The 15,449-nt window shown below is 42.7% G+C and overlaps 1 protein-coding gene across 4 annotated transcripts in view; it reads right to left on the bottom strand.

Moving 5' to 3' along the window:
* VGLL3 (vestigial like family member 3) overlaps nt 1-15,449 on the bottom strand; it is a 49,635-nt gene that overhangs the window by 16,815 nt on the left and 17,371 nt on the right. For all 4 annotated transcript variants that reach the window (XM_059688074.1, XM_059688071.1, XM_059688072.1 and 1 more), the window contains exon 3: nt 9,186-9,719. In XM_059688074.1, the coding sequence (XP_059544057.1) occupies nt 9,186-9,719 (534 nt within the window). The remainder of the gene's footprint in view (nt 1-9,185; nt 9,720-15,449) is intronic.

The following is a 15,449-nucleotide window of genomic DNA, read 5'->3' as shown; positions in this document are numbered from 1 at the left end:
AATTAGTAACATTTTAAAAGGGGATGTTAAAATAGTTTATCATGGTTATTCTGAGAACTTTCATGCAATCACAATCTTTTTTTGGTGCCTACACTTGTCAGCACCAGACCACCTCCAAGAAGGCATGGGTCTTGAGATGGGATCTAGTGAGATGGCACACTTACAGGTTGGATGGAAAAGCAAGATGTAACTTGATGTCCATCCCTCCTTCCTGGAGAGAAACTTTCTTTCCATTTGCTGCTCTAGCGCATAGCTATTTTTCACCTTGCTTTTTTATTTCCTGTACTTGATAAAACAAAAATATACGTTTCTACTAATGAAATGCATCTGCATAGTATTGAGTAGGACTGATCATCAGTATCTTAACCATTGAAATAGTTTAATTCACCTATTTTAAAGTGAACACTATATAACAATTTTGGGCAATAATAATTACAATTTAAATCTCATTAAAATATAATTTTATAATTTGTAAACAAGGACGCTTTCACAAAATATTCGGATTAAAATATTCAGATTGAGTCAGAATTTTTAATGTGGTTTACAGGCCCCATACTATAAAGAATTCAGAAAACCACTTAAGGTGATTTGACTTTATGATTTCATCAGACACAAAGTGTCTATGAAAAACATAGATAAGAAGGAAGTTGATGTACTCCAATCTTCCCCTGGGTGCTTAGTGCTCCCTATCTATTATCAAACTTCTAAGTTCTCAACATATTTTTCCAGGTTTCTTATAAGAATAATTCTATTCACAGGTATATCAAGCTCATTGGTAGGAAAGTCTCGTCAGAAACAATTCAGTTTCTGCCTCAACACCTGAGAGAAACTAGAAACATAGCTTCCTGTACTTATGGAAATTTTCACAACGCGCACTGAGTAAGTCATTTGTAGGGCTAGTAGCTATTGTGGTATATTGTTTTTCTCTGTCTATAAAGAATGTCATATGCTATGATACATAATCCTGAGTTCACTACATAGCTGAAAACAAAATTCATTAGTGAGAGATGAACCAGATAGTGTTTAATATGTGGCTCTAGCCATCAGTTGGGGCAAAGTCATTCAGTCATAGAATCTATTTCTGCAAATGTCTAGCTAATGTTTACAAGAAAAATTTTTTGAGAAACCAGAGTTACAGCAACATATTAAATCCCTTTTACCTCCAGATTTTCTGAACCTGTGCAATAACACACAATGTTATTTGGGGGAGGGTGTGATTTTAGCCTACCTAAATATATCTTAGCAAAAAGAATATGTGTACCTCAACTCTATAATGTTTATGTATATTTTATATTGAGTAATTATGACATTCCTCAACATAAAAAATAACAAAATTATAGCTAAAATAACATGAGGGATCCTAAGAAAAATTCTGTGTATCTAGAGATGAAAACAATCTCAAGCAATGAGCAGCTTGTGTTTATAAAGACAAAGTCACACCACAAAGCATGATTGCTTTTCCTTTTGCTAAATTTAAAAACAGTGGCTAAAGTGGAAGTTATAAATAAAATCAACTCTGTATTTCAGTAGAAAGACTTTATTAACAAATCTTTACTTGAAAAATTAATTCAAACTGGTGGGGATATGGAACATTGTATATCTTATTTTAGGTAAATTACTGGTAATAACAGAAAATAAGAATGTCAGCATTTCAGTAAAATACATTTATGGTTATGGCCACTGAAAAGATGAATAGTGGTCAGAATTTACTTAATGTCATCACACACAAAAAATACGTGCATGATAGGAAGAGACAGTCTTGCATTCACACATGCATATCTAATACTATGTTGTCTCACAATCACACTTACGAGACAACATGTAACTCTCTTTTTCCTGACACAAAGGGGCCTAGTACAAGACTCTGAGCTTACTGAAGTTAGTCCTCCATATCCTGGACCCTCCCTTCCTCCTCTTAGCCTTCTAGGTATTTATCTTTGGCTCAAGCTACCATTCTTAATCTTCCTCTCCACAGTAGCTTAAAGAAAGGTGAAAGTCACTGATTAAAGTTGAAATCTGTGGCTTTTATTATGGGATAAAAACTAAGCTAAATAGCATTCCCAAAGAGCCTTACATGAAAAGTTAATAAGTATGCTAAAAACAAAATGTGTCCATAAGAAAATCAGAGTGGAAAATCTCCTATTAAATTTTAACATGTTTCTTTTTTAAAAAATATATATATTTTATTGATGTCAGAGAGGAAGGGAGAGAGAGATAGAAACATCAATGATGGGAGAGAATCATCGATCAACTGCCTCCTGCATGCTCCCTACTGGGGATCTAGCCCACAACTGAGGCATGTGCCCTTGACTGGAATCGAACCCGGAACCCTTCAGTCCGCAGGCCAATGCTCTATCCACTGAGCCAAACAGCTAGGGCTTAACATGTTTCCTTACTAAAGAATGTGTAATAACTTTTCATATGCTAAAATGAATTGTGATCTCAAAGAGAGGTATGTGGTAGGCAATGTTAACTAAGTCATCTCACCATGGACCTTATATTTTTTCAGTTAAGCTCTTATTCCACTTCTAGGAATATATCCCAAGAAACCAGAAACACCAATCAGAAAGGATATATGCACCCCTATGTTCATAGAAGCACAATTTACAATAGCTAGGATTTGGAATCAGCCTAAGTGCCCATCAGCAGATGAGTGGATTAAAAAACTTTGGCACATCTACACAATGGAATACTATGCTGCTGTAAAAAAGAAGGAACTCCTACCATTTGAAACAGCATGGATGGAGCTGGAAAGCATTATGCTAAATGAAATAAGTCAGTCAGAGAAAGATAAATACCACATGATCTCACTCATTTGTCGAATATAATAAACATAAACTGATGAATGAAAACAGATCCAGAGACAGAGAAGCATAGATCAGATGCTCAAACCTCAGAGGGAAGGTAGGGGAGGGTGGGGGTAAGGGGAAGAGATCAACCAAGGAACTTGTATACATGCATATAAGTTTAACCAATGGACACAGACACCGGCAGGTGAGGGCATGAGTGGGGGGATAGGGGGACAATGGGGGGATAAGGACCATTTGTAATACTTTAATCAATAAAGGAAAACAAAAAGAGCATATGCTGACTGTCCTGCCCTCAAATATGGCAGCAACCACAGCAATAAGGAGGGAATATGCTAATTGACTGCCCTGCCCTCAAAGATGGCAGTGCCCACAGCCAATTAGGAGCTAATTGACTGCCACACCCTCAAATATGGCGGTGCTCACAGCCACAAGATGGCGGCACCCAGTTCCCTCAGCCCACCGGGGTGCCTACCTCCGGAGTCCCCCTGTGCCCTCAGCCCTCCAGCTGCCCAGGGCCGGCCTGAGGCTCAGGTAACCAGGGCCAGCCAAGGCTTTCACTGCCAGCAGAGGCAGCAGTAGAGGTGTGATGGGGGCATTGCTTCCCCCCAATCACTGGGTGGCCTCCCACCCTGAGGGCTCCCAGACTGTGAGAGGGGGCAGGCTACGCTGAGGGATCACCCCCCCCAGTGCATGCATTTTGTGCACCGGGCCTCTAGAGGGGGGTGCACTGGGGGGTGTCCCTCAGCCCAGCCTGCACCCTCTCCAATCTGGGATCCCTCAGGGGATGTCCGACTGCTGGTTTAGACCCAATCCCTGTGGGCCTAAACCGGCAGTCGGACATCCCTCTCACAATCTGGGACTGCTGGTCCTAACCGATCACCTGCCTGCCTGCCTGATTGCCCCTAACCACTTCTGCCTGGCAGCCTGATCACTCCTTAACATTCCCCTGCCAGCCTGATTGACGCCTAACTGCTCCACTGCTGGCCCAATTGCTCCCAACTGCCCTCCCCTGCAGGCCTGGTTGCCCCCATCTTCCCTCCTCTGTAGGCCTGGTTGTCCACAACTGCCCTCCCCTGCTGGCCATCTTGTGGTGGCCATCTTGTGACCACATGGGGGCAGCCATCTTGTGTGAGGGTGTGACAGTCAATTTGCATATCACCTCATTATTATGTAGGATATATACACTGAGTGGCCAGATTATTATGACCACCTGACATTTGTAGGCAAATTAGCTGTAATTTCACACTGAATTTGCTAGAGGGCCAGACCATTTTAAATAGGGAAGCAGGTTGTTTACCACAACAGTAGAGTGATTTTTTTCTGAAGATATGGTTAAACAACATGATTTAACAGCCTTTGAACGTGGGAGATATAAATTAACCCAACCAAGATGGTGGCCGGCAGCCATGGAGCTGGAGCAAGCAGGAGGCTTGGTTGCTCCAGTGATGGAGGAAGCCAAGCTTCCCGCCAGTCCTGGCCAGCACTGAGCTCCACTGAAGGCAACAAAGTTTCAATTATAGAAGGTAAATAAATCCCAGAATAAAAAAAAAAAAAGGAGAGGCTGGGAGCTTCCATCACCGGGGGGATTGGCCAGCCTGAAAATGGCCCTTAGCCCCTCACCCAGACTGGCCAGGCACCCAGGCTGGCCAAACCTCCATGGGGTGAGGGTCCCCACTGGGGGGGGCTTGACAAGCCTGCAAACAGCCATCAGCCCCTCACCCAGGCTGGCCAGGCACCCCAGCGGGACCCCCACCATGATCCGGGACACCCTTCAGGGCAAACCAGCTGGCCCCCACCCGTGCACCAGGCCACTATCCTATCTAATAATAGACAAACATGGTAATTGACCGTACCTTCGCTACACCTCCCATTGACTAATCAGTGCAATATGCAAATTAACCGCCAACAAAGATGGCGGATAATTTGCATACTGCAAACAGGGTGGGACAGCACCATACCACCTGCCCCACCACCATCTGGGCCTGCTTTTGCCACCCAGGGCAGTGGGGCGGGACAGTGCCATCCCGCCTGCCCTGCTGCCATCTGGGCCTATCTGCGACGTGGGGCGGCGGGTATCCCATATGCGACCCAACCTGCGGAGGCCGCGTGGTGCAGCAGTGATCAGCTGGCCCGCCTGACCACCATCTGGGCATCCTGTGTGCAACCCGGCCTGGGGCGGCTGGGCAGGGCAGCAAAGGCTTGAAGGCAGCTCCGGGCAGAGCAAAGGCCTGGGTCTCGGGTGCTGAAGGAAAACCGGCCTGGCAGCCAGGGGAAGGGAAATCCTATTGCACAAATCTTTTCGTGCAACAGGCCTCTAGTCCTATATAATAAAAGAGTAATATGCAAACTGACCCTAACAGCAGAAAGACTGGGAATGACTGGTCACTATGACACACACTGACCACCAGGGGGCAGATGCTCAATGCAGGAACTGCCCCCTGGTGGTCAGTGCACTCCCACAGGGGGAGCTCTGCTCAGCCACAAGCCAGGCTGATGGCTGCCAGTACAGTGGTGTTGGTGGGAGCCTCTCCCGCCTCCTCAGCAGTGCTAAGGATGTCCGACTGCAGCTTAGGCCTGTTCCCTGCTGGCAAGTGGACATCCTCCAAGGGCTGCCGGGCTGCCAGAGGGATGTCTGACTGCCAGCTTAGGCCCAATCCCCTGGGGAGCGGGCCTACACCAGCAGGTGGTCATCCCCCGAGGGGTCCCAGACTGCGAGAGAGCACAGGCCGGGCTGAGGGACTCCCCGCCCCCCCCCCCCCGAGTGCACAAATTTTTGGGCACCAGGCCTCTAGTGTTTGTATGTGTGTGTGTGTGTATATGTATATATATATATATATATATATATATATATGGCTAATATGCAAAGTGTCCCCACAGGAGTTGGACCAGGAGACTGGGAGTTCAGGAGTTCAATTGCTCACTATAACATGAACTGACCACCAGGGGACAGCACAGAACAAAGCAAGGCCCTGGTTTGCAGCCTGCAGCCGGGGATGGAAAGCCCTGGCCAGCAGCCGGGTGATTCTAAAGTGCAGCCAAGGTTGAGAACCACCGCTGTAGCTAGTGAGTGCCAGAGGTGGGCTTATAAAATCAGTCTGTCTTCACAGCTCAGGATGCCAAATCAGGCCCACTTAATGATTGCTAATTACTAATAAACAATCATTAAAACTAGGGGCATATACTTCCAGATAATTTTAATTGAGGAAGTGCAGGTGCAAATGTGTGTGTGTGTGTGTGTGTGCGCGCACGTGCGCGTGCGCTTGTGTGAATAGATAAAAATTACACACATGGGATTATATAGGGGTCAGAAAGCTACAGCTCATAAGCCAAATCAGGCCCATTTTTTGTTTATATACATAGCTCATGAGTATGGAAAAATGGATTATATATTTTTAAATGATCAAGAAAGAAGGGAATCAAAAGGAGTAGTATTTGATGACACATTAAAAGTATACAAAATTCAAATTTCAGTGTCCATCAATAAAGTTTTATTAGAATACAGCCATCCTCATTTAATTAAGTCTCTGTGGCTGCTTCAACACTGTAAAAGCAAAGCTGAGTAGTGGTGACAGACAGTATGATCCTGTAAAGTCTTAAATATTTCTATCAGGCCCCTTTACAGAAAATTTTTGCTGACCCTTGGGTTTTATCGTATATGATACTCTAAAATTTTCTTTAGTCATTAAGCTTTTATATTATGTTCAACCTTCCAGGTTTCCTACCGATGACTGCAAAATAAAAATGCACCTAGCATTATTAAACCTTTCCCCTACTGATGAAAATGTCATATCCATAACCAAATTGCTTTCAAAATGGTTGCATTAATTTCTTTCCTAATGGAATGTACTTGGGTTATGAGAAGTTTCACAGCTGTCTCACCTGAATGTAGGCTGTTCCCTCAGCCGCTTGGTAGCCACCCGACCTTGATGCTGAGTCCTGAGCTGAGCCACTGTTTGGGGCTGCACAATCGGGTCAATGTTTTATAGATTGGATAGAGGAAGGTATGTCTCATTCTTCCCAACTCACCTACTTCCCTAGCTTGGGCCTATTACACAGAAACTTCTGTTATTTAATAAGTCGTGAGAAAAGTGGAAGAAGAGCTACTACTCCTTTTTTTGTCCCCTTATAATGGATATTGTGATGGGCCAGTGATCCTTCCCCATTCCATGTTAAAACATTCATTTCCCCTCTGTTGTCAGCTCATGACTTTCAGCTGTTTCTCTCTTTGGGAATTACCTTCAGCTGAATAAAGCCATCTTGCCTAAAGTTACTTCCCCTTTCAATAGGCAAAACCATCCAATAACCAGTCAATGCAGGTATAAAAAAAGCCCATCCACCTCGACTTAAGGCAGGACAATTATAAAAAGCCATCCGGGCTCCAGAGATCCCTGTAGAATCAACTACAATGCAGTTAAACGTAATCATAGCAAGACTGCTACCCAATTCTTCTCACAGCCCAAAGTTGACAACTACAAAAGTAGGTAACAGGTGACAGACAATTGGAAACAGAGAGCAACAAGCAATCACACCATTTCCCGTCTTTATGCTCTAGAATGCACAGAGGGGATGTTTTGGACTGAATGTCTTTGTCCCCCTAAAATTCATAGGTTAAATCCTAATGATCAGTGTGCTAGTATTAGGAGATGGGGGCTTTGGTGGGTGATTAGGTCATTAGGGCAGAACCCTCATGAATGGAATTAGTGCCCTTATAAGAGATTTCAGAGAGCTCCCTTGTCTCTTATGCCATCTTGGGACACACTGAGAAGACAGAGTCTGTGAACCAGAAAGTGGGCCCTCACCAGACACTGAAAGTGCCAGAACCTTGACCGTGAACTTTCCAGCTTCCAGAACTATGAAAACTAAATGTTTGCTGTTTACGCCACGCAGAGTATGGTATTCTGTTATAGCAGCCCAAAGTGACTAAGAAAGGAGAGAACATCCATTTTGCCTACTAAAGGCATTAAGTGTGGCCATGCAGGTATCGCGGAAGGACAATAGGAAAGAGCCTCCAGAAATTGGCAACTCAGGATCGCAGCTACCAAACTGGAACTCCACTCAGACCTGGCCCCAGGCATCCAACAACTCAAGAGTTGCCTTCATCCTGCTAGTATGCGGCTAAGAAAGAAGGGAAGCCTGTTGTTAGCCCCACCACATTCTTTTCTCCTAGACAGAGAGAGAACCAAGTCCTCTGACATTTTCTTAGAAAAGCAGTTTGAACCAGAGACTCAATAGGAAGCTGAACTAGATGGGGCCAGGCACAGACCAACATTGGAAAGCTCAGTGCAGAAGCAACAGCCAAGATTAGGCTGTTCCACTCCTGTCAGAGTGCATGCCACTTGACGCTGGGCATCCATTCCTCTGGGGGGTTCTCTTCTGCGAACCAGCACTCAGGTTAAAGGCCCTGCATACTACAGAAAACAACAACCATCAAAGAGTGGCTTTCTCTAAACTTCTGGAAAGAAAGTTCTAATGTGTCCCAAAATGTTACAGGGGAAGAACCTGGGACTGGAGGTGAAGGGGGTGACTTTGGAATGTAGACTCTGGGGATGTAATCACTGACTTGATGGGTCTTTTTTAGCTTCTGAAGCCTATGGTTTTGCGAACTCAGAACTATTAATACTATTAATATGACAGTCTGGTCCAAAAAACAAGCTCAAACATTTAACACCATGACCTTCAGAACCAGTGAATTCCAGAGGAGCTGAATACTCTAGGAATAAATATCTCCCTTACCATTTTTTATAAATCTGTTGAATATAAACTTTATAGTAATTTTATTAAGTCTGGTGAGAGAGAGAGAATGAGAGAGAGAGAGAGAGAGAGAGAGAGAGAGAGAGAGAGAGAAGTGAGGAAAAGAAAGGGGGGGGGGGACAAAAGGGCAAAAATAAGGGAAGAAAATACAGTTTTTTTAAAAAAATACATCCCCGAATCTTTTTCAGAGAGTGGACCATGGACTACATTCCAGGAGGCAATTTGTTTTGTTTTATAAACCATAAATAAGACCTAACAAAAAAGAAAAGAAAAATGACTGAAACATACTATTTGTGATTCTATTAGGCATTGCACATAGCATAGAGCACAGAGAGGAGGACAGTTAGGGAATATGCTCAATACTTTATAAACATAAAGTACCAAAGATTCCAGTCCAAAGGAACAGATCACTAGCTTCCTCAGACTGTACTCCATGAAGTACTCACACCAGTTTCTGCAGGGATGCAGGAATTATTGCAAATGGTTAGGTTCTATAAGCATACTGGCAAAGCTTAACTTTACACATAAGAAAAAAATATTTCAAGGTACTTAGAACATCCCCTCTTTTAAATATTTATTTCCTAACTTTTTCTCTTATGAAAAGGGGGAGTTCCCCCAGCTCACCTGTATCAAACCCCGCACTTGGCACTATGTCCACAGTTCCGTGGAAGGCTCCGGCCCACGCTGAGGTAGCAGTGCTGACTGTCGTCGGATCTGTCTTTGTGATGTCACACTGGGGAGCAGGAATCCTGGCTGCTCGCACTGATGGCATCAGCAGGGGCCCGTAGGATGAATCCAGGGCAGAGCCAGCAGAAGGGTGGTGGTGGTGATGGTGGTGGTGGTGGTGCCGGTGGTGCATGTGAGCGTGGGGGTGGTGGTGCCGCAGGTACACATCATGCATGTGGCTGTAGGATGGGCTCACCTGAGATGCCAAAGGGTAGTGCCAAGACTCAGACACAGGAGGGGGAGGGGCTGGGCCAGTCTGGTGCAGGCCATGTCCCGGCCAGGGACTGGGGTCGGCTGTGGTAAAGGTGCCAGGGGGTGCAGTGACCTGGAAATCAGGATGAACTCCCCCCAAACAGGGTGCAGGGGGCTGGTAAGAGCTGGTCCAAAAGGAAGTCGGGAAGCTACTCCTCTGACTTGCGAGAGCTGAGCTGTCTGAGAAGACAGAAAAATAAATTATTTACATAAGATTCCATTCTGGGAGAGACTTGCCTCCACATGTCCAATATTTTATAGCAGACTAATCAGGATGCACTTTCAGTCCCCACACAGAGGTGGGCTGAGACTAGGTGAGCCTCTGAGCTCCCAGGCCAAGTCAACCGCAGGGTTCACCGTGTTGAGTCCCCCGCCCTAGTCTGTGCACTTTATTCAGCCACAATGTATATTAAGGTCTCCAAGTTGGGGTTGAAAAGCTTCATTTCCTCCTGAGTGACTTGCTGCCACCAAGTCTGAGCAAAGATCCTAGGTCCTTAGTCCTAGGTAAAGAAAATGTATGCCATAGATGATGTTTGAGTAGGTTGGAAATGATGATGCTTGCTAACTTCCTTTAAATGCAAATATAATTTCCATTCAAACTAAACATTTTAATGCTGAAAGAACAAATGGAAACAAGGTTGCATTTAATTATGCTCACTGACACTCATTTTCCATCAGAAAGAGTATTCTGAGCTTATTTTTTTTCCCTGTGGAGTTCTGAGAGCCTATAAGAATAATAGCTAACACTTAAGGATAGTGACCAAATGCCCAACAGTTTCCATGGATGATCTTAACGAATCCTCCCTTCGGGTAGTTATTGTTATCTTGTTGTTACTGTTATTCCCATTTTATCCATGTGGAAATCGAGGCAGGTAAGAAGCCCAAGACTTCACAGCTGGCCAGTTGGAAAATGAACTTTGAAACAGGTAGCCTGCCTCCTGGATGGCCAGCAGTCTTCATAACTGTGCCACAAGAGGGCACACTTGTCACTATAACCTGAACATTAGATTTTGGTGAAGATCCTGTGGAAATCAAGAGATTTAAGGAGGAGTGATGGATTTGAGAAGGTGTTGGGAAGGGGAAATAATAGTGATAACCTTCCCCGACTCCACTTCGATTCACTTTCTCCACTCAATCCTCGTAAGATATTTATGGAAGACCTACTATGTACCAAACACAGGTGGTCAAGAGATGCCATTTTTAATCACGACCTGATAGAGGACAGACAATAAATCGCACATGCAATGTGACATGGTAGGCGCTCTCATAAAGGAAAGCACAGAGCGAGGGCCCGGAAGCCTGAGAGAGAGAGAGCTAAATTGAAAGGAAGAGTAAGGCTAGCCTTGGGAAGAAGCAGTGAGGAGTGTTTTAGACAAATAAAAAGTTATGTGAAAAAAAGATAAAAAATTACACACACACACACACACACACACACACACACACACACACCCTATACATGCAAAGTGCCATTTGAAGGATTAAAAAGAGATCTGTGGGCAAAAGGTGGAAAAAATTTAGACGAGGATCCAAGAAAGGCACAGATGGGTATGACCTTGCCAACCATGTACTGAATATGGGTGCTGTCCTGAGAAGATCACTGAGCTTTGAAAGGTTTTAATCTGGAGAGTGATACAGTCGGATCTTCATTTGGAAGACTTACACTACCAGTGGGAGCCTGTGGCCCATGGTGTGGTGGGAATGAGTGAGCACTGAATTGGGAGTCTAGAGAGCTCAGTCAGAAAACAGCACTCAGTTCTTATCCTGTCTCATTTTTATTTGTTTTTGTTGTTGTTAATTCTCACCTGAGGATAGTTTTTTTCCATTGAATTTAGAGAGAGTGGAAAGGAGGTAGGGAGACAGAGAGAGAAACATTGATGTGAAAATGACACATGGATTGGTTGCCTCCTGCATGTGCCCCTCCTGGGGCCAAGGATCAAGCCTACAACCGAGGTATGTGCCCTTGACCAGAATTGAACCCAAGACCCTTTAGTCCATAGGTTAACACTAACCACTGAGCCAAACTGACTAGGGCAATCCTATCTCATCTTATGACCCCAAAAGGATCTGTTGACCTCTCTGTGGCTCAGTCTTCTACTAAAGTCTGAGGAATTTGAATGAAAATTCTAAATATATTCTGACTCCATACTTCTATCATTCTGTAAAGTGGCCTATAAATTATTTATATCTATAGATTAAGATAAGGTTGCTTATAATATTAGTCATGTTCGTAAAGTAAGACAGTATTTTTATACTAGGTCCCCCCCCCCACACACACACACACATATACAAAAAACAAACAACAAAAAACAAAACAAAACAAAACAAAACAAACAAAAAAAAAACCTTGCAAGATCTTTCCATTGAATAAAGGACATCCTAAAACAGTGATGGCAAACCTTTTGAGCTCGGCGTGTCAGCATTTTGAAAAACCCTAACTTAACTCTGGTGCCGTGTCACATATAGAAATTTTTTTTATATTTGCAACCATAATAAAACAAAGACATATTTTTGATATTTATTTTATATATTTAAATGCCATTTAACAAAGAAAAATCAACCAAAAAAATGAGTTCGCGTGTCACCTCTGACACGTGTGTCATAGGTTCGCCATCACTGTCCGAAGAAGTACTCTGAAATAAAAGCACTCAGAAATCTGACATATCCATGTTCTCACTTCATAAATTTCCAGGCCAGTTTGTTTGTTTGTTTGTTTAACTCCAGGGAAAGCTTGTATAATGGGAATCAACCACCACATCTGTAACTTGACTAACATAATTAGGATATTGCTGTGGTATTCAAACATTTCCTTCCTCTAGCCTCCCTAAAGGCTGTGGCATTAGCACTGCAAACTTTCCCACTCTCTGCCGTCTGCCCGGAGCGTTCATCATTCACTCCATCCATCCTATGGACGGTCAGAGAGTCCTGTCTCACAATCAAGTCTCTCCCCCACAGAATCTCCGTGGACCTCAGCTCCCTTGGGAAACCTAGGAAATATCAGTCTTCCAAAGACAAAGGATAGAAGTGGGTGCCGTTCTTCAAGTCTTCAAACAGTCCTGGCAAACTCCTCATTGAGTGAATTTGTTTTGTCACAACCACAATCCATCAGAAAATAGTACTTAAAATCAAACTTCCTGGCACTGGAGCATATATATTTTATTTAAGAATGGTCTTCCTTTGACATATGAAAAATGGCTGCTAATGACAAGAAAGAAAATTGCATAAGCTGTGAGAAGAAAATTCAATTTGCCTTAAGTGAGGCTCATTATGGAATATTTCTCTCACACCCACAATGGAAGCTGTCAATGTGTAAAGTTTAAAACCCATGCAAGGCCTTTATAGAGGCTCCTTACATCATACAGTGCAGCTTTGCCACCACCGATCTGCCACTTTGCTCTCATAGATCCAATCTTTGGTACCAAATCCTTCATTCTACTCGTAACCGTCATCTCCTAGTGAGGCCAAAATCCTATTATAAACATTGCTGAACCCAACCCGTGGGTGTGTGCCAGAGATACAGAGTTCCTTAGTAAAAGCCACCATTAAAATATCAAAAGTACAGAGAGTATATGTCATTTCTCTGGCTGCTTTCCTTTTATTTCTTTTCATTTATATGTACATGGGCCCAATTTTATTTTATAGATGCCTAAGCATTTTGGATATACATGTACAAATGTGAATAATGAACAAATTCCTTACCAAAAATCTTGTCCTATTTAGGAAGTATTGTATTGTGATTAGTGAACACATTGTCATTGAAACTGAAACTCTATTTTTAAAAATGCACTTCATAAAGTCTGAACAAAGCTTTAAAATGCCTTAGGGAAAAATAAAATTAGAAGCAACTTAGTATTTTCCCAGTTGGTATGTCTCCTGAGATTAGTATAATATGCAGCCGTTTCAAAAACAATGTTACATTTTACAAGTAAATGAAATGATACTGAATAGAAAATATATTTAAGGACAAGTCTAAACCTCAAAACCACTATTGGCTATCTTGATTGTTAAGAAAAAATCTTGATACAAAGAAACAGATGACATGCTTTTTTTCATGCCTGGGAATCAGTGTACTTATTTCATATATATGTAAATTTTTTTTCATTACGTGAGTCTTTGCTCACAAGAACTTAATCACAGCCACATTTGTTGGATGAAAAAGCATATGAGAAACTGTATGAGCTATTTCCATGCAATATTACTTTTCAGGTTAGTGGAGGCAATTCAGACTGAACAATGCTAACGCTCCAGGGTGACTGTGGGATCAGTGTTACTTGACAGTTGGATGATGTTAACACTGACAATCTGACACGTACAAAAAATCTATACATTGATTCAGCTTGCATTTGGGATTGAAAAATATTACACACACACACACACACACACACACACACACACACACACACACACACACCCTTATTCCTAAACAACAAAATGACAAACGTGATACATTATCTACTACAACCCACCCAAAATATACCCAGTAACTTCACTGTCTGACTGATACCCAAAATATATATTAGAAATATAGAAGAATTTAACGTGGGCCATCAAATGATTCTTTCAATTCATAGTAGCTGGGAGACTTTTTACGTTAACTCTAAATGTCTCTTTAAAAAAATCTAAGGGCAAACAATATAAGCAAGAGAAAATTCAACATTTATTTTTTTAATTAAGTACTGTGTCACTTAATTTTGGAAAAAAAGAACTATTGTAAAGTGGTAAAATGGGACAATAAAATGCTATAAGACCACTATCAAATTATCTTAAAAACATTCAGAAAACATATTCTTAGAACAAATATTGACTTAAAATAGCAATGTTAAAAGGTAGCATTTATCTTTTTATTAATCTCAGTGAAAAAAAATGCTACTGCATTTTCAATTTAAAGGGTCCTCCCTATAATTTAATTCCCATCCTCTTGTCCGGCTTCCCATGAAAATAAATTGTTGGGTCAGAGGTGAAAGGACATGTGTTCCAACGCTTTCTGTCAGGCTGGAAGTAGGCATTACCATTATCTCCAAACATTGCCCCCTATCTACTTTGCTCTAGAGTAGCTCAAAATGGGTCTTGCGACTCTAAAATAAGAGATTCAAAGGCAACAGCAGATGCTGCACTCTTTGGAGGCAGGACACTGAGGCACCTCAGACCTCACTTTTCTTCCAGGTGCCTGCTCTAAATGTCCCAGCAGCGACGGTCCCAGCAGGGCCTCCTGGAGATCTGGCTCCACCATCTCCTTCCCAGCCTCAGTGGCTCAGAAAACCCAGTCCTTCTCCCCCTCGCCCTTTTGCTGTTTTAAGTTACTACTCGTTTAGAGAGGTCTTTCCGGCCAGAATGAGTTGCTCCAAGCACACACTACTAGATCAATCAAGCAACAATTGCTTTGCTGCTACAGTAAGAAAAGATGTCAGTAAATATGTTACTACTCAGCATAATTTTCTTTTTCTGTTTTAAATCTATTTTTATTGCTTTCAGAGAGAAAGAGATAGAAACATCAATGATGAGAGAGAATCATCAATTTTCTGCCTCCTGCACGCCTGCTACTGGGGATTGAGCCCACAATCCGGACATGTGCCCTGACGGGGAATTGAACTGTGATATCCTCGTTCATAGGTCGATACTCAACCACTGAGCCACACTGGCCAGGCTCAGCATGGTTTTTAAGTCAGTGATTTGTTTTGCTGTGGCTCAACTTAACGTCTCCCCTTTCCTACACACACACACACACACACACACACACACACACACACACACACACTTTCTGTAATATTATTGGGGCACTGAGATCAATACATAGACATATTTGAAGCTGATGTTTCTATTTGGATGCGGATAAGGGGACAATGGGATTCATTAGATTTTCTTAACTGAGATGCCTTATTCAATCCCTGCTAGAATTGAATTTGTAGTGAAATA

The sequence above is a fragment of the Myotis daubentonii genome, chromosome 3 (assembly GCF_963259705.1).
Source record: "Myotis daubentonii chromosome 3, mMyoDau2.1, whole genome shotgun sequence".
Classification (NCBI taxonomy): domain Eukaryota; kingdom Metazoa; phylum Chordata; class Mammalia; order Chiroptera; family Vespertilionidae; genus Myotis; species Myotis daubentonii.
This window is presented reverse-complemented; position numbering and strand designations above follow the sequence as displayed.